The 20311-nt window shown below is 37.4% G+C and overlaps 2 protein-coding genes across 2 annotated transcripts; both read right to left on the bottom strand.

The window, feature by feature from the left end:
• Positions 1–1012: 1012 nt before the first annotated feature.
• Positions 1013–10320, bottom strand: LOC114467565 (60S ribosomal protein L22). The gene is made up of 4 exons (XM_028453965.1): positions 10269–10320; positions 8191–8298; positions 7926–8050; positions 1013–1210 (listed from the first exon to the last, which is right to left on the bottom strand). Exons 1-4 carry the CDS (start codon positions 10278–10280, stop codon positions 1066–1068), a joined length of 390 nt encoding a protein of 129 aa, XP_028309766.1. The 5' UTR covers positions 10281–10320; the 3' UTR covers positions 1013–1065.
• A 1011-nt stretch (positions 10321–11331) lies between these two features.
• icmt (isoprenylcysteine carboxyl methyltransferase) lies at positions 11332–20187 on the bottom strand. Its single transcript, XM_028453205.1, has 5 exons — positions 19943–20187; positions 16360–16448; positions 14123–14292; positions 13412–13629; positions 11332–13328 (listed from the first exon to the last, which is right to left on the bottom strand). The coding sequence occupies exons 1-5, from the start codon at positions 20159–20161 to the stop codon at positions 13149–13151; spliced, it is 876 nt and encodes a 291-aa protein (XP_028309006.1). The 5' UTR covers positions 20162–20187; the 3' UTR covers positions 11332–13148.
• Positions 20188–20311: the final 124 nt, after the last annotated feature.

Genomic DNA, 20311 nt, shown 5'->3' with positions numbered 1-20311 from the left:
TGTCTGCCTTTGACATATTCAGCAATAAAAGTCCATGCTCCTTGGTGGAAAAGCCTGTTTGAGGCTGTGTATGATTTCTAAAGCCGGTGTTTTGATTTTCTCCATCTAGCAAAATGTATTTTTAGCTTTAACAAAAATTAAGCCTTTTATTTGTAAATATGACCCATGTAGGTGGTGCTTTGCATTCCATAAATGTTAAATTGACTTAAAATGTATTTTTTTCCAATAATTCTATAATCTCTCACACTAATGCTATTGTTACCTGAGACCTATTATCATTCTAATCATGTGATCAATTCAGGCAATCACACATCATCCAAAAAGATTATCTTCACTAATGATCCAAGCTACATTAGCCTACTATAAAGAATCATTTTCATAGGAAATGGTCTGTGAGCACCAAAAGCAAATGTGGTTTTAAAGTCAGGTCCCCTTTCATTCCATTAAATTACTTTTCTAAAGCAAGTTCAATTCAACCACAATTGGTCAGTCTCCACTGGACGAGATAACTAGGACTTAAATGCTGTCATGATCCTCGTGTCTGTTATCTGAAGTTTCATAACAGAGCTCTAATGGTTATGGTTTGCATACTAAATAAAATCTCTGCTGCTCAGGTGTTCTGCAGAGCTGGTTTATGAGCCAACTATTGGGAACAGGACACTGGCCCTGCATTGTTCACTCCTGTGATAAGAGGTTGAATGGGCTTCAGTCAGCATTAGTGTAATAGTAACACACAAAATAGGTCAGTAGTCATGGATCAGAACTAAACAATTAGGACGTCTAGCTATGGTACAAGCTGCTCAGTTTGATTAAGTGGCTCTAAAGGAGAAAAATTAACTTTTTGAAAATTGCAATAAATTACATTTTAAAGCGAATTTCAGTGCTTAGATAAAACCTAAACCCGGACTGTAAGGTGATTTACACAATGAATACCGAGAAGAATCCTCCCATAAATTAGATTCTCTGTACGTCTGGATTAGACCAGCAGGCCGACTCAGATATTTCCACAGACTAGCTTTTGTAATGTAAAAATTTATTTTGATGTACATAATCAGAACTGGAAGTTTAATCTTCATCTTCCTCTTCCTCTTCATCCTGATTGATCTGGAAGTAGCGCAGTTCATAGCTTTCCTTGGTGTTAGCAACGACGCGCAGCCAGTCACGAAGATTGTTCTTCTTCAGGTACTTCTTGGTCAGATACTTCAAATATCTAAAAATCAACAAACAGGAGAAAAACAGGTGCTGAGTTCAGTGGAATCAGTAAATCATTGATGGTGCAGCATCATGTGTTTAGTGTACACGCGTACATTGTAAAGGACAAATACCTGAGTATGTTACATATTGATATTTATTAAGCGGTAGTCTAATTAAACTACCATGTGAACTGCAGTTCATTTCTGTTCATTCCTAGTAGTCAAATATTTACACAGTCACAAACTCATAACTACAACATACATCACTAACTGCACTGGGACTAACACATGGTTCAGTGTCACTGAGAACTCACTACAAACCTGTTCACCCTAGTGGACGCCAGTAAGAATAAAAACAACTTGCCTAATTTATTTGTTGTTGGGAGTCCCAACATAATCCAGCTGTCATTCATAAAACGGTTATTAAAACATTTATACGCCAAAGGTCACAGCCTTCATAAAAAATTGAATCTCTAAATCTACAGTTTTATGGATCCCACTAGATGCTAAAATCTGATCTATGATCAGAAGGAGACTTTGTTATTTCCAGTTTCTATGACAAAGCCATTGAAAGTGATTTGGCTCAAACACAAAGCCTTGCATTGGCCATGGATAGTTGGACCTCCTGGACAATGGTTACTTAAATGTGATGTCTACTATATGTCGGAATGGCAGATGAAAAGTGCAGCACAAGAGGCTCCGCCCCTGAATGAAAGCCATGCACACAAGTGCACACTTGGCAGAAGAATTGAGAAATGTAGTGAGTGAGTGGAAATTGAGGCGGCCAAATATGACCACACACAGATAACGCCGCAAATATTGTAAATGCAGTCAGTGAATCAGACGGACTGGGACCACAGAGGCTGCTTTGCTCACACTGTAAACCTCAGTCAGTGTCAATCAGCGGGATGTCCCGCCTCCTTTGGGAAGTTGTTACTTTTAACCACAAAAGCTCACCATGCACTGACTGCGTAGCAAGAAATGTTAAACACACCCACACTGTTTCTTTAGAAATTGTTTAGCTCTATTTTTATACTACTGCTGTATACAAGTAGTCAAAGCACAGACACACTAACATTTGAAAATGTTTGTTTACGTTTTTGTATTACTGTACAGTAGTCAGGAACTAAGAGGCAATTTACCATTTCAAAATATTATTACCTTAAATAAAAATTTTATATTATTAAGTACACCAGTAATACATTTGTTTACTGTGAAATGCAGTTTTTCGTGACATGTAAAATGAAGAGATATTTTTGGGAGAGAAAAATGTTTTCTATATGCGCAAAACACGTACCGAACCAAAAGTGTGGCCCAAAAACTGAGATAGGAACTGTCTCTGGCTTTAGGTGTGTATGACTCCTTGTCGCTGTGTGTTGTCTCATTGGTACGTGTGTGTGTGTGAGTTGGTGTGTACGTCTGGAGCCGATTGCCCGTGCAGGGTTAGTTGTCTGCTGTAGTGTCTGGAGAGCTGTGTGTGTTGGTGAGTGTCATGTCAGGCGTTGTGTGTGCTTGTATTAGTAGTAATGTTGTGCACAGTCCAGCTACATGAACCTGTGTCTTGTTTGTCTGCTGTCAGAGTTTTATTAAAGCTTTTTGGGTTTTTTTCCAGCCTAGTGCACGTCAGCCTAAACATTTGGGTTTAGTGACACTTCAAAGACTGGTTTGTGAAAATTAAGGGAACCTGAATTGTACGACATCCACATACATTAAGTACGATGGACATATTCATAATTTACTGGTATATTCTTCAGTCAGTGTTGCTACACTGGTATTATCCTACTACAGACTGGATGTTTGCTGCTATCACATTAAAAAACAGCGTAAAAACAAAAAAATATGAACAAACAGCGCCGCACACACGCTCTGCTCTCTCTGTATTATATTTGTCTGAATATGCAACAAACGTCTGTCATCAGTTAGTGTGTAAACTTTAAAGCCTGGACGTTGTTAATCACTGGCTATGGATTGTGTGTGTGTGTTGCCAGGTTGGAAGAAATTAAGCAGCTGTGGAGCACTCAGCCTGATAATCAATAAGGCTGAATGAATCCTTGAAGCAGAACATATTTCAAAGTGAACTTCTCCACAAATCAAACTTCCGTGTGTTTTTGATAAATCGCTCCTGAGCTCACGTCAGACTGCTGAGGAATTTCGATGTTAAATTAAAGATGCCGGACAAACTGAGCATCGTTTGGAACTTTCATTAATGATATCAGCATGATTTCTTTCATAGAATAAGATGTCAAAACTGGTGTAAAGAGACTTTAATGTGGAGCTAATGATCAGCTTCTGATCTAGAGGAATATGAATTTAATATGTATACTAATTACATTATTAGTATACTAATAATGTATACTAATCCATTAATGATGGATGGTACATGGTGACCATCATTAAGATAAACACATACTTGTACAAGTATCAAAGCTTCACCAGCACATGTTTAGAAGCAAACAATCTTAGTATATAAGGCTGGGCAATATATAATATATATAATATAGAGTTTTTAATAAATATTGATATATTTATTTAGGAGATATACAGTGATGTTGCTAGGTACGCGTCCTGCGTCCCTGATGCATAAAAATGTAAATGGACACAGTAAATCCACTATCCATGAGTCCCAGGATCGCACCTCATTTTTCCCATGAAAAATGACACATCGTGAACAACAACTTATGTTTAAAACCACAGTAACTAGCAAAAAAAACCGAGCCGTCAGCGGACCCCTTTACGCATTAACTTGATCCCCTTGTGTACATGCTAGTTTAGCCGCTACAATAACAACTAGCAAGTTAACGCGAATTTCATTTCAAAATGTTACCTGGGACCGCTTATTAACTCACTCAGTGCCATTGATGAGATAACTCGTCATTTCAAATCCAAACGCTCAGTGTCATTGACGAGATAACTCGTCATTTGCGTTTTTTTCACGGGGATTACTAGAAAACACCTTGGCGGAGGTCCCTCATCAATATCTAAGCTGTGGGGTGTTGTAGTGACCAACTGTGCCATGAAGATGGCGGGTGGGGGGGTACAAAATACCCCCAGCCTGTGAGCCAGATAGCAAAATAATAGGTGACATGTAGGAGGTAGCAGCGCACCTATGGATGAGAGATCATCCATGCTCAGCAGAGCTCAGAGGGAGAGAGAGGAAAGGAGTTTACGAGACAGAAAATGGCGCTACGTACAGAGTTGACGTTCCCAGCAGCGCACACTCAACCAGAGCGTGTGTGGAACTCATGGATAATGTGGCGATGGTGAGATAAAATAATAAAAAAACGGGGCAAGCAGTGACACTCTGCATGTCCGGGAGGAAGAGGAAGTTGCGTGTGTGCAAACTGACGGGAGAGAAAGTTGGAGGAATGCCAAAATACAGTAAGAAATGTATTCAAGTCTGACCCAGATGGCAAAATAATAATAATTTTGCCATCAAAAGCCCTGTCTCAGTGTTTTCGTTTTGTTTTGTTTTTTTATATATACTGTATATATATATAAGGAAACAATGTTCAGATGTTAGAGTTGTCACTAAAGCAAAAAAAATAACTTTAAAGTCACTGACAGGGTTTTTTTTTTTTTTTTTTGCAAAAAGGCTGTTTTCTCAGCTTTTTGCTCTGAAACTGAAGATCTGGGTAAAACTTGCTCTGATTACAAATGAACGAAACAAGCCAGAAACAGATGTTTTTTTTCATGAAAGTAGAGGCTTCAATCTTTCAGAATCTGGTGTCAGATTTCAGATAGTCATAGTAGAAAATATTCTGTGGATCTTTAAAATTAGTCAAAATGCTCAAAAATGGCTGGCACTGAATGAGCTAAGTGCACCCCCCTCCCCCTAAAAGCTCCGTCCGTTTTTCGTGTAGCGCAGCGGGACTCCATGAAAACGTGATCAGCTTTAATCATCATCCCCTGCTCAGTGTTCGAACTGTTGTGTCTGGTTAACTAAGAATAACTCAGTCCGTGTTGTTAGTTCTTCTTATTCCAGCCTTTTGTCCGTGTCTTGTAGGTACTTATTCACAGTCAGCAAGCGACCTCAAGTACATCAAGTTTCAGTGAGAACTTCCGGTTTACAAAATAAAAGTCCGTTGGAGCAACGAATATTACATTCTAACAACATCTCATCAAAGCTACAGAAGATAGGATCATTTAAATTAGGTTAATTCAAACAAAGTTGATCAAAACTTAATCATTAAACCTGATCAGATTCAGTAAACCATTGATCCCTAAGAGGAAATTGGGTGACATTAATGCTATTCTCATACATCTTTATATGACATATAATGAATTTAAAAAGGAGCAATTCGAATAATCCATGTCACTACAACTTATATCTACCTTTTAATTATATCTCCCTTAATTTTTGACATACATTTTTGTTTATTTATTTTTTATTTATTAGTACTTATTTTGTTTTCTCACAGGATTTAAAAACTAATCTTTTCTTTAAAAAAATGATAATTATTTCTTTAAAAAAACTAAAATGGAAAACAGAATTTGGGAAAAAATAAAACGGATTTTATAGGGTCCTAAGTCAAAGATACAAACTTCTTAGTAGTAAGCAGTGATGTTGCTAGGTACGATACATTGTGAACAACAACTTATGTTTGAAATCACAGTAACTAGCAAAAAAAATGTAGCCGTCAGCGGACCCTTTTACGCCTTAACTCAGCACAGACATGATCCCCTGGAGTACATGATAGTTTAGCCGCTACAACAACAACAATCAGCCAGTTAACTAGCTGCTTATAATACACCACAAACATATCTGCATCATTTTATTTTACCCAACAGACTTTGCACTGTGTTAGTTAAGTTAAATTTTTGTGCTATAAGTTTCATAGTGATTGACTCATTTCATTTGATTTAGTTGATGTTCAGACAAGAAGATTTTGGTCTTATTTTGGTGACAATTTATTTTTTGGCTCTGTCATGGTGATGAGAATGTTTTGTTTGTGTTAAAATCAGCACTTTTATTGATAATTTATTTTTGTACAACAGACACCATTTTTTTTTCATTTAAATTTTAGTCATTTATTTTGGTGCTCTTTTATGTTGCTACAAAAGTGCATTATAACCTGCCACTGTGACAGTTGTGCAATAAAGATTTGAAATTGTATTTGTTTAATTTCAGATACATTTTGAACATACATGAATATATCTGCTAATTATAGCCATATCATGCCACCATTAAAAGAGTTTAACACTACAATTTAAGAAATAGAAGAATATAAGAAATAGAAATAAATGTTTTTTTATTTGGGACCCATTAAATTTCCCATGGACCCACTCAAATCACCACCTGTGGGTCACGGGACTCACTACATTGAAAACCTATCAACATCACTGGATAAAGCATAGGACCATATCATAAGACCGATATAATTCACGTAACATTAAAAGTTTCTTCCGTAAAGCCGCCAGTAAGTCTTTTTCTCCTCTATCTGTCCCTCTCAACCCCGCCTCTCTCTCTCTCTCTCTGTCCCTCTGATCGCAGCCGAAACAAACCACGCTGAAAGCTTCAATGACTCGTGCTGTGCCTATTGAAAGTGGGGCGAGATTACCACGGCAGTAGCCTACCATGTTGCTATGGACATGGTCCCCATAATAGCAAAGTCTATGACAGGCATAATGCGCAGTAAAAAAACTGTGTGTGCACTGTAGAGATCCAGAGGTGTCCGTGGGTCAATAACATTATAAACAGAACTCATAACAACTCGTTACCATCACGCTGCACGTTTATTGTACGCAGAGGAAGATCAAACACTGCTTATGTCGTTTCAGACGAGACAGTAACAGAAAAGTAACATTAAACTTCATCCATGCGCTCAGTACAAATCAGGAAGAAGGCAGGTCTGACTCAACTCTGAACTTACGTTACTATGGCTCCCTTAAAGGGACAGTCCTCAGAAAACCATCATTACAGCGCATGTGTGTGTGCATGTGTTAGTAGTGGTAAGTGTTATATATTCTGTATCGGATATATTCACAATTGTCAGTAATAATAAATAAGTAACAGATAGTTAATTATTATATGAATAAAACTAGAGCACTTTGGTCAGCTGAAGTTGTTTTTAAAATGTGCACAAAATGCACATCATTTGTTTAATACATTTTCATATTGTTTTCTGCACCTCTGTTAAAAAAGGTCCCTGTGTGACATTTGGCTTTACCTTATTTTAAGGGTTTTGCCTTAGAAAAAAGAAACTAACAGGTACGTTATGCTATAATAGTTAGGGAAAACACCAATTACATCACAGAGAAACCATTCATTTATATTAAGTATTGTCATTCTGGTTCAATTTTATGCATCAAAGCATCATCTCAAGGCAAGGGCAAAATATTGAGATATATATTGTATATCGTGATATAGCTTGAAAATACCGAGATATTGTTTTTTTTTTTTTAAAAAAGGCCATTTCGCTCAGCCCTATTAGTATATAAGAGCCACCGATGTGTGAAAGTAGTTTATAAATCAAGAGTAGAATCACCGCACTCACAACCTGAACCTGCTGAGGTTCAGGTTGTGAACTCGATCTGCACTCGAATCAATGCAAGTAAAATTAAATAACCACGTTTTCAGTCTTAAAGTCATATATAAAAAGCCTTTAAATAGTTACATTAAAATGATTTTTACTAGTTTGTATCACTAATGTTTTTAAATAGTAAGATATTGTTCTACCGAGGGTTGAATGTTCCAGTATATTTATTGATGAAGTGAGGGTGATGGTCTCCTACCTTTTGGAGAAGGGCACCTCAGAGGACACAGTGATTTTGCTTTTGCTCCTCTCAATGGAGACCACACCACCACCCAGGTTTCCAGCTTTGCCGTTCACTTTAATACGCTCCTGCAGAAACTGCTCCTACAAACACATTTGTGGAAATGTTACACCATAAATGTCTATTAAAGCTTTACTTCACGCAGCTGGAGCCTCTGCATCGTAGGAGTCAGTGAGCGTGTGAGAGAGTGAGGGAGGAAAGAATGCAAGTGGTGATGACTTACAAAGTTTGCAGCGTCCATGATGCCATCTTCAACAGGATGGGTGCAGTCCAGTGTGAACTTCAGAAGCTGCTTCTTCTTCTTTCCACCTTTACCGGTGTTCTGCTTCTTCTGTTAATGGGACAAAAAACATTCAAGTATAAAAAATTTTCATCAGACACACTTGGTTGATACAAAAGGACCAAAATAAGTGATTGGAAACCAAATCTATAGGCTGTGAAAATGTGTATGTTTTGGGACAATATCACGCATTTACACTAGGGCTGGGACGATACCATTTTGTCACGATTCCATTTTAATCCCGATTTGATTTAAATTGCAATTCTGATTTTACTAGTATTGCAATTCTACAGTGACGGTTATCACAATTTTTTTTTTTTTTAAACTTACCCAAACATTAGTTGAATCCTACACTCCAAGAAATATGTCACAGTTCCAAAAAATAATGCACATCATCACATGACATTCAGTCATTCACTGATTTATTATTATTCCAACTGAAATAAATAACGAAATAAAACCTTCGTTAGAAAAAACTAAACTAAACATGAAGAAAACAACACATTTGTAAGGAACTTTTTGAAGTTGGTCAACTGATACTGTTAATATTCATCAAGTTAGTGCTTGGGAGTGTCAAGGTTTTTATGTAATTACATGCTCAGTAGTTAGGCTGCTCCAAAAGAAAAGTCACAATGTCTCCAGCAGTAGAAAACACACGTACACAAAAACCAGTGACCCTCCTTCCTTAATCGTTACACCACCACCACCGTCCACCATATTTATCCAAACATAAAGTAATAAATATCATATTACACTTGAGATTTTCTTCCTCCTACACTTTTATCAAACTGTGGCTCTTTGAATTCTTCTATTTTAGGTTTTATTGGCTGCAATTTACAAATACTTTGGCTAATAATAGAAACTAAATTATTGATCAATAAATCACTTTTCTCAATCACTACATAAAAAATGTAATTCTCTGGATTAAATGGTAAATAATAATAATAATTACAGTATGAGTAGGCAGTATGAGCACTACCTCACCCTTTACGTCTCTTTTCCAAACTACACAAAATTATCTAGACTTAGACTTTAGAAAAAAAGAAAGAAATAAAAACTACATTGGGCAGATTAATACAAAGGCAGATAAAGGACAAATTATATCTGTGTGAAATGTAATTTTGAATTATTAAGTCTTAATTACTGACGGTCAAAAATAAAATAAAAAATAAATTGAACTACTGAGAGTATTATCTTTTAACCAAAGAGTCTAAACGTGCTCAGGTGAGGGGTTTAAATAAATCAAAAATAATGCATTCGTAATATTTTGGATTACTTGTCAAATATTTACATGTTTATTCAAGCCATTATTTTAAAATTGTATTTACTTTTAAACATGACAATTCATTGTAATATATTTAAAGGAAGATATTGACTAGAAAGGGTCAATAATATGTTAACTACAAAGTAAAAAAGATTGGAAATATTTCTGCTACAATGTGTAAAATAGCCTGAAAATGTTGATTTAATACTGTGGTGTTTATGTCCCACAAATTAAGACTCGTCCTCCTACTATAGGTCACAGACAGAAGCCATGAAATATCCCATAGATCTGAAACGTTTTAAAAATGCTGCTTAATAATGTAGTTTGTCAAAATTAAATAATATTTAACCAGGACAGACTGAAGCTTCGAAAGGAATCGCGATCCTCATGTTTGACACCACATCTTCACATAAAACTGTGTCCACGCTGTACATTACTCAACTAAAGAGTTATCCCTACACCTTACACTGGCAGTCAAACAGTGTGAGTAAACACAGAAACACACATGCCGGAGGAAACCAACAGAACAACGTGCTGAGCTTCTTCTACCGATGCTACTGAGCTACTGTTAGCTAACAGACGGAGGCCCAAAGAAAATTCAAGAGTGCTTTTAAACCCCTCTGAGCAAAGTCTAGTAGCTGAAATCCAATCCTAACTACTGTATAATATGTGTAACTTCACCCTAAACCGTCTTTCTTGTTCACACACTTGACTGAACATGATTTAAGGACAATTTTTCGTAAGGGATTTCACTTACACTAGGCGCCATGGCGGAGAAGCTAGCAGAAAGGGAGCGCCAGAGCTGCGCATGCGTAAAAATCGATCATAGCATCATCGATTCAAACGATCTATCTCGGATGGATTCACATGAACTAACCACTGAGCTCAGAAATGTTCAGGCACATCTAAAAAAATTAGAATGTCAAAAAGTTACATATTTTTTGTCACTTTTTTTAGAAAGTGAAACCCATGCATGATATATAGACCCATGACACATAAAGTGAAATATATGAAGCCGTTATTTCTTGAAATTTTGATGATGATTATTATTACTAGTGCAGTGCCCGTAGGAAGTATGAAAATCCTCGTGGCTTTTGGTAATTATATTTCAACATTGGAATAATTTCATGGCAGCATATACAGATTTTAAAAACTACAAGTATACAAAAAAGCTACTCTACAGTAACTAGAGTAAATGTAATTTGTTACTTTTCAACCCTGGAGGTGGGACCAATGTTCCATTATTCTAACTGATGACATCATCACTGTGGCATCCAAACAAACAAATCCGACATTGCACACCTTTGAATAAGCGGCAGCCATGTTGAAACTCTCAGGTCAGTCTGATTCTCATCCAGAGATATTTGACAGACAGACAGACAGACACACACACCTCGCTTTTATAGATTATATTGTTATAAAAAAAAAAGTTGTTTGAATAATGATTAGTGTTAAACAACATAAAAAAATTAAATATAAAACCAAAAAGGCATTATGTTCTGTTTACTTGCACTAAAATGGCAATACGAATAATTTTAAACATCTTATAAAAAATGACTATTTGTCCATATATTTTTGTCATTATTGAGCTGTTTTTTAAGCTTTTCAGCTTCATGTAAAGAAAAAAACTAATATGATCACAAATAACCCAATTGGAGAGGTTAAACTATCATGGTTTTTGAGAAGTGGCATTCTACTGCAGAATTGTCACCTCACACTTTAGTCCTACATAAAAGACGGAGATGCTGTCTGCCTATACAATGTCATGGATACAACGCAAACATCTAAGGATGTTTACAATGAAAAACAACAGATTTAAGTAACTTTCTCAACTTTATTTATTTCAAGTGTTCAGAAAACCTGCTTTGTGTTTGAATGCTTCATGTTAAACCAGACGAAGGCTGTCAGTGACAGACCTGCTATGAACCGCACCGTACAAAGTGCAACATGTTCAAAAACATGGGTCGTGCTCGTTCACCTCACTCAAGTCACACAGTGGAAACACCGTCAAAACTCTTTTTATGCACCTCAAACGTGCTACAATTGCAGTTAGAAAAATCACACCCCTCACACTTATACTGTGAGAAACGCTAGAAATAGCAAGTTTGACTGCCAGATCAGAAACGTACACACCTCTAACAAACACATCTTTAATATATACTAGTACTGTCCCAGACCTGAGCGCACTGACCAGTAATGCTACAACATGGTGCCTCTTGCTTTCTATTACTTTCTTCTTTAAGGCTGGAGGTATTCTGCTGGGGTGGGGGTCAAATCTGATTGAACAGATGTTATTCCAGGACCGTCATAACATGTGTTGGTAGTTTTCCAAATGTGAATAGGTCAAACTTTGACCTTTTGTCATTTTGTGTGCAACTGTTTCAGGAAAGAGAAGAGAACCATGGATTACTTTGCTGCGTGCAGTGGCATTAACACATTTTTTGTTAGATGGGATTCTTTTGTTGTTTAGCTTTGAAAGTATCACTGATTACTGGAAATGCTGCTTAAGACTATGGAAGCAATGGTTGGAAAAACCAAATACGTTTTGGAAGCTATTGTTGATTCCTAAAGCGGCCATAGAGACAATTCATTCTGCGGAAAAACAACTCGTTAAGTTCTCCAAATACTCAGCTTTGGTTATTTTTACATGTCCCACTGTAGCTGGTCCCACTGTTGTCCTTTAGTAAAATTTGTCCTATCCTTTTCAATCAAGTTATGCCAACATTTGTACCCCTATAATGTCTGTAAAACAATGTAATTTTTAACAACTACTACCAAACATTCCCTTTAAAACTGCATGACTGGACCATCACCCTGTGGGATTGCTGCACTGGAGATATATAATAATAATAATAATATGGTTTTTGTATTTTCATATCCAGCAGAATGGATATGAATAGCTCTTAAAGCAGTAACATGTGGACTCTTTCTCCCTTTATGAAAAAACCCTAATACCTTGCATACAGTGATGATGATGATGACGATGATGACTTAAAGAAGATAGGAGGCACAAAATACAAACCTTTGAGGGAAATCCTGGTGAACCAAAGTCAGCACCAAAGCACCCGAACCAATTTGAATCAGAAACATACTCAGACCTGATTATCAATGAAGAAAAGTGAAATCAAAGATATACAGATCCTCTTTTACCAAGAATGGTTTGACTTTGAGCTCAGGTGAGTTCTTCTTCAGGTGTTTGAGATGATTAACAGTGACAATGACAACATTGTAGACAGTGAAGTGTGAGGAAACACTGGGAATCTCTGATTGCGCTGATAAAAAGTCTCTATAAAAGTTTTCAGTGTTATTACCTCAGAAGAGATATGACAGTCCGTGGCCCAAAGCAGTTCAGTGAGATACCGAGCATGCAGACAGAAACAAGTACAATGGGTGTGGCTGAAGTGTTACATGTAATACAGTAGAGGATATCTGGTCTGTTACTGGTTTCCTTTGGAGATTGTAGACAGCTGCAGTCCAGCTGCTGGCTGCTGTGCGCGCTGTCGTAGTCTCTGTGAGCTACAGCCTCTCAGTAAGTGGCAGGTGGTCATTTCTGTGGTAGCTGCCACGGCACGTGACACTCCCATCACACTCAACCTGCTGCAGTGCATTGGTTACATCTTACATCCAGCTCCTGAGACTAGTTGACCCGAATGCCTGAAATGAAAGGCAGGCCGGTGGGGACCTTCTTCTTGTACTCAACATAGTCCTCAGCAAAGAAGTGTATGAGGAAAAGCTCCTCTTCCTCTATCCGCTCCCGGAAGAATTGCCAGGTGGCTATTGTGTAGCCCATGATGCACACAGGGTTACACAACACGACCTGCACGGGGAAAAGGTTCCATCAGCTACCAAACGATCAAAGATGAAAACCCCAATATGACACCCCAGACAGTGACATGATACCTGTGTTCCTATGCTCCAGTAGAACCAGCCCACATAGGACGGGTGTCTGAAGAAGGAGTAGACCCCACTGGTGATCAGCACGTGGCTCTGAGCCTTCTCATTCTGGACTATGTGGTTAAAGTTGGAACCAGCTGTCAGCATAGCGGCCTTTCGTAGAAACTCCCCACACAGGACCATCAGGAGACCCAGCAAGCTCAGCCATCTTAGCTGCTTCAGTTCTAAAAGAGAGAACTCACTTATAACACACTGAACACATCTTACCATAGAACGGAACACATCTAGAACTCAGGTGAGAAATCCAACGTTTGCAAAAATGATGCCATGACAGCAGGAGACCATTGATGTACAATGCAGTAAATAATGGGAAACTTCATTTTATATAACATTAATAATATTATATTTTTTGCAAGTGCTCGGTCTGCATCACATTTTAAAAAGCCGAGCCATGAGGCAATGTTATGTTCAGGTCCAGTTGGAAATTCTTCAACTCTTCCACTTTCTCACAGCCACAAGGATGCAATTAGGCCCCAAAACATGGTACTATTTGATTTTCCGTGAATCTGTATCAGTAGTATTGAAGGAATTTGATCGGTACCTAAAAAAAAACAACCTGAATTGATATGATCGGATCAATGATCGTTTTTTTAAAACTCACTGATCAGTGATAGGCCCAAAAATCCTGATTGTGTAAAGCAACACACACAGACCAACCTGGAACTATCAGCTTCTCCACAGTGAACTCCAGCCATGAGGAGACAGCAGCTAGAGTGTACTCCACACTGTGGTTCAGAAGAAACGAGTCCAACGACAAAGTGCGAGGGTTGATGATGGCCGTCACCAAGTATTCAGAGTAATGGAAGAAGGAGAGAGAGCACATGTACCTGGAGAAAGACCAGCATTATTTCACACATTTATCCATGACTAGTGAATGAAAGTCATCAAATATTAAAGCAAACAAGTCTAGATTAGGAAGCTTTTATAGCACCACGAACAAAGCACAAAGAGAACATCATCTTAAGTGTATCCATGATAATTGTCTCGTCTATTCTGAGCTATGTAGGTACTCAGGCTGGGCATTTATGGCAAAAATTTCAATCATGATTAATTGAACCCTGTGCCTCGATTTTGGTTAATACATGATTCTCCCACTCCCAACTTAGTTTATTCTGTAAATATCAATATAAGAATATTGCCGAGAACAATGGTCGACATGTGCAGCCGGAGATCAATAATAAAACCAATTTACTGTTTTTTAGGCTTTACACGATCAGGATTTATGGGCCGATCACCAATCATCACTGAGTTTTAAAAAAACAATCACCAATCAGATCATATGAAGTCGGGTTGTTTTTTAGGTAACGACAAAATTCCTTTGATACTATCAGATACAGATTCACGGAAAATCTAACAGAGCCATTTGTCAGTGAGGGAGTGGTAGAATTGGCTATTTCCATGCAGGACCTGAACATAACACTACACACACAAGAGCGTCATGGCTCCACTTTTAAAAATGCGATGCAGACCGAGAACATGCAGGTGTAAATGTGAGCTAAACCATTTAATTTAGTCCCTGCACAGCAGCTGTGTCGACTACAAGAGAGTTGGAGAAGAAGCTCCATGAAGTGGGGTGCATACACACACACTCATGCTTCTGTGTCCACTATCACCCTGAAACGGACAGAACACTCCGGCATGAAAGTGAAAGTAAATGGGAGCGCATTGCTCTGGTTTAGGACTCTACATTTAAAAATGCTAGGACTGAATAAACAAAACAAGCGCACGCACACACAAACACACACACAGACACTGACAGCGGATGTTGCCCCTGCTTTCAGAGCCAGTAGACTGGGGAAGAAGTTTGGTGCTCAGCTGCTTCGCTCCCACAGAGAGACATTTTTGCCGTTTGCTCACAGGTTTCCACGTTTGTGCACAAATGCGAGTGAAACACTAAAGAGCTGTGTCCCGTAGCGCAAACAACTCTTTTGGTGTAAATGACACGGATGAATCAATGCAATGGGAGCATCTACAGAAAGTTTCATCACACCATTGATCAATCGGCGAATTAAGACATTACAGCCGATCACATTAATTGCATAAAATGGAAAATATCAGCTGATCTGATATAGCCAATCAGAGCCTACTGATTTTAGATGCCAGATGTGTGGGAGAAAGTGATGGAGCTGCTTGTGGCATATTAACACTAAACAGTATTTAATTGAAAGGAATACAAAGGAATCGGTCTCTAGTCAGACTGATGAGCACTGAGCAGGTTAGTGTATGAGACACAGCACAGGAAGGTTTTACAGGTTTTCTGGCTTGTGCCGAGTATTTACTAGGGATGCTCTCGGTTATTGAATAACTAAAACTTAAACCGATAAATACTACTGTGTCCAAACGTGCAACACGTACTAAAACATGCAACACGGGGCCACTTAGCAGCAATGAAGCGAGCAAAACGGAGGTCTGTATGAGAAAATTAGCCGCTAAGGCTAAAGCGGCTCCTTTCATTGTAAAAGGGGTTTGTCCACGAAATAATAATAAACTAAACTGAAATATACTCAACAATTTCACCTAAAAAAATGAGGTAAAATATGTGGTTCAGCCAAGGACGGTTTTTGCTACGGGCAATGTGGGCGACCGCCCAGAGCGCAATCTATGTGGGGGCGCACTACACCCTAACTTCCCAGTTTTTTAGTCTTTGTCACGTCAACTTGATGCTGAGTCATACAGGTTGTGTGAAGCACACGTACAAGTTAAACACGTGTTCCTTTAGATAGGTGTTGGGTGTACAAGCTAAATAACACTTTGCCATCGCTATCTAAGACTTAATATCACAAAACTCTAAAACTTTGCAAGCACTAACATACCTAGTAAAATACATGTACGTTAAAGTGATCATTAAAAGCCATTTGTACAAAGCAGTATCTTGAATAGTTAGAAATACACACCAGCCAAAATGTGTCCAGCTGGTATCAGAGAAGCTCAGAATCAAGCCACAGCCAAAAGTCACTCCTAGAAAACAGGCTCTGACTGCAACCTGGAAAAAACAAAGCCACAGGAAATAGTCATCTTTGAGTAGATAGAAACTCTTTTCACTATTGTTGACTAATACATCACCAGATCACAATGAAGACAATCAGAATCATTCAGGACCACTGGCATAATAATATTAGTTATTAGGTTCAGGAGGAATAAAAGGACAAATTCTCAACTTTTGGATCCCGACCAACGAGTGGAGGTTAAGTCTTATTGTCCTAAACCTGCTTTCAGTGGGTCATTAAAAATGTGCCTGGTCAAAGAATGTGAAAATGCTTTTGAGCTTTTATTTTGAAGTGGATTTGTAAAAAGCAAAGATTTGATCTTTACTTCTGTTAAATACTGCACAATGTTTTTCAGTATTTACCAGCATTAAAGTAGCAATAAACAAAATATCTATGTTTAAGCCAAATTATTAAATGTGAAACAGATACTTTCCTCTCTCATCATCTCACGTTATCACCAGGTGGGCAAACGTTTTCTTTTATTTCATTTGTGGCTTGTTATGGGCTGATGATAATGGTTCAGAATGACAACTATAAACTAAACGTTAAAGCGGTCAGTTAACTAGCCCAAATGCTAACCTGAAGTCTGTAAAGAAAGATGCATTAGGGGTAGTCAGACACAGCGTGGGACAAATTCAGCTTTGAATGATCATGTCTGGCTTTCCATTTCACCTAAATCAGTGATTCTCAACTGGTGTGGCTTTAGGGCACTAGACATTAGGACTTCAAATGAACAAAATGCAGTAACAGCTTCCAACACTCAAGCATGTTATGCTGTCTATTAGGGGTGTTGAAAAAATCTATTCGTCGATATTACGTTGCGCGATTCTTGGATCGCATTCATATTGATTTTTTTTTGTAACCTTTATTGAACCAAGAAATTATTTTCTACTGCAGGAGACATTGTAACTGCACAAAAAAGTGCACTGAAACCTGGGCATGTTGACTAGGAGTGTGACGATATCTCGATACGGCAATATATCGCAATATTTCACACGATCGATTATCGATATGCTCGCTCTAAGTATCAATTCTTTTTTTTTTTTTTCAAAACCTTTTCTGCTTTTTCACTAAAATGTGCAGGTAGGTCTTCACAGAAATGTTGTCACTGTTTGTTGAAGTTACCAATATATTGTTTACTATAATATTGCACTATAATGGTGTCACTGGTAAGAAAGACCCTATTTTTATTTACAAAAAGCACTATTGGAGATATTTATTCATTTACATTGGTATGTTGACACTTATTTACAGAAATGTTGCACTAAAATAGTGTCACTGTTCATAGGACACTTTTTCAATTTATTGTCTTTCAGAAATATAAAATAAAATTGTATTTTGTCACTTAATCTTTTTTTTCTTATGTCATAGATTATCATAGATAGATTTCTGACCAATGTATTGATGATCGCAGTATCGTCATATCGTGAGATAATCGTCATCGTGAACTTTGTGTCGCGTATCGTGAGGTACCCAGAGGTTCTCACCTACTGTTAGCCAGCTTGTGTTTTTTCAAATTAAATCTAAAAAAAAGTACAGTACTATCTTTCTGCATTTATTTGTTGTTCTAGGCAAATACCTCAGTAAAGTTGCACTAAGTCATGTTGCGCTAAAGTCAAATTTGGTTTAAAAGCCACAGACAGATTGCATGTTATTTTTTTATTTTAAGTTGTTGGCACATGGCATGTTAAGTCATATATTAAAAATAAATCGCATTAATCGTCTTAAACTTTAATATCGGGACATATCGTATCCCTACCTATGTATCGGGATACGAATCGTATCGCCAGTAGAGGTGGGAACCTCTGGGTACCTCACGATAACGATGATCTCACAATATGACAATACTGCAATTATCGATATACTGGTCAAAAATCAATCTACGATAATCTATGACATAAGAAAAAAAAAGATTAAGTGAAAAAATACAATTTTATTTTACATCTCCGAAAGACAATAAATTGAAAAAGTGTCCTATGAACAGGGACACTATTTTAGTGCAACATTTCTGTAAATAAGTGTCAACATACCAATGTAAACAAATATGTATTTCCAATAGTGATTTCTGTAAACAAAAAACAGGATCTTTCTGACCAGTGACACCATTATAGTGCAATATTCCAGTAAACAATATATTGGTTCCTTCAAAAAAAAACAGTGACAACATTTCTGTGAAGACTTACCTGCACATTTTAGTGAAAAAGCAGAAAAGGCTATGAAAAAATAAAATGAAAATGAATTACATTATAATACTAATAATAAAAAAAATTGATACTTAGCGCGTGCATATTGATAATAGATCGTGCGGAAAAAAATGTTGCGCTATATCACCTTATTGAGATATCGTCACACTGCTAATCGCCAGATGCCAGGCAATACACACCCCTACTGTCTAGCCTCACCAGATATAATTTTAACAGCTAACAATTACCTTTAAGAAAAAGTCTCTATTTGGTAAAGTGTATTAAATTCTTAATTTTCCTTTACATTACCTCATCAAATTGTGAATACTGAAAGACATCAACGTCTAATCTCAAAAGAATCACTGCGATAAGAAACTTTACAGCAAATACTTGTATGACATTTTTTTTTATTTTTCATGTGTTAAAAGTGACCCTTCACGGTTTTACAAGTTTGGCCTAAAAGCTTCTAAATGTGTGTAAACAGCTTAATATGCACCATAGACTGTACATTTAGTTTCCAGGTTTAAATCTACATTTGTTTACAAAAAATATGCTTGTGTATTATTTCTGTTTTATTTTTCCACCTGAGAAAGGTGATGAAACATATTTTAGACAATAAATCAAGTTTAATGCTCTTGGTGCAACATGCATTGGTCAAAAAAGTTATTAGTACTCAACACTTAGTTTTACTTCAGTATTTTTTATAACACCAGTACTTTTACTAGAAATTGAGTGCATTTTAGACAAGGTAAAATATTAGTGCAATCATAAGTGCACATGGATCGTATATAATATTTTGAACATCTTGTGTTTTCTCTGTTGGAGTTTCTTGTCCCTGCTCTAAACAAACAAATAAAAACAAATGAAAAAAAGTACATGTTTTCTGTGTGGTTTCCACCTGTATCTGTACTAAAGTGTAAACAAAAACCTTTGAAAACACATTTGTGACCTACTTTTTGGTCCAACCTATGAACTGATAACCTGAGGTCTAAATAGAATGCCATAGAAATGAACAGCATAGATCTACAGCAGGTCAGTGTGAATAGAATGTCATCTCACCAGTGCAGATTTACCTGTTTTAGCTCTGACCATCTGTTCCTGCTTAGCCTACAGGATTAAGGACTCATATAGTTGAGTGATTCACTAACACTAGATAAATATAAGATTAGCGACACTGCACTATACTATTCACAATGACACAACTCTATGACAGTCTGGGATAAATAACACGCTTAAAAACCAACTAACTGTACTAAACTTGACCATTTGAAGCTTAGCAGGAAGTGCTAAGTAGCCCCAGTGCTTACCTTGTACAGTGGTCCTCTGTATAATACTAGCAAGAGGCCGTTAACAACCGCTATGTGGACACAAATGGCGATTTTTCCCGGTGTTTCGGTCAAATAATCAAAGACCCAGTCGAGGTTTCCAAAGCAGGTTTTGATGAAAGGTATAACAAGCACGCTGAGCCCTAAAAGAAAGCATTTGACACTGACTCTGCCTTCTAGCACCAACTTACCGCCTGCCATGGTGGAGTATGAGCTGTGCCCGAACTATCGCGATAACTGCACTGTAATCCCGCGATGTTGGCTGAAAGTCCAGAACACCAAAATAAACAGCGCGAGTAGGTTGTGTTTTAGTAATTTACACAAACAATTCGGAAAGAAAACTTTAATTTG

The sequence above is a fragment of the Gouania willdenowi genome, chromosome 7, assembly GCF_900634775.1.
Source record: "Gouania willdenowi chromosome 7, fGouWil2.1, whole genome shotgun sequence".
NCBI classification, from domain to species: domain Eukaryota; kingdom Metazoa; phylum Chordata; class Actinopteri; order Blenniiformes; family Gobiesocidae; genus Gouania; species Gouania willdenowi.
Note: the sequence above shows the minus strand (reverse complement) of the source record. Positions and strands in the feature narration are given on the sequence as shown.

Bases quoted from the DNA above. Each gene is read 5' to 3' on its own strand.
- LOC114467565 (XM_028453965.1), bottom strand. The intron at 8,051-8,190 runs GTAAGTCATCAC...ATGTGTTTGTAG, and splicing joins TCATGGACGCTGCAAACTTT to GAGCAGTTTCTGCAGGAGCG. The intron at 1,211-7,925 runs GTAGGAGACCAT...GTTGATTTTTAG, and splicing joins GAGGTGCCCTTCTCCAAAAG to ATATTTGAAGTATCTGACCA.
- icmt (XM_028453205.1), bottom strand. From the start codon at position 20,161: ATGGCAGGCGGTAAGTTGGTGCTAGAAGGCAGAGTCAGTGTCAAATGC. The intron at 16,449-19,942 runs GTAAGCACTGGG...TGTTTTTTCCAG, and splicing joins ACAGAGGACCACTGTACAAG to GTTGCAGTCAGAGCCTGTTT. The intron at 14,293-16,359 runs GTGTGTATTTCT...GTCTTTCTCCAG, and splicing joins AGCTGGACACATTTTGGCTG to GTACATGTGCTCTCTCTCCT.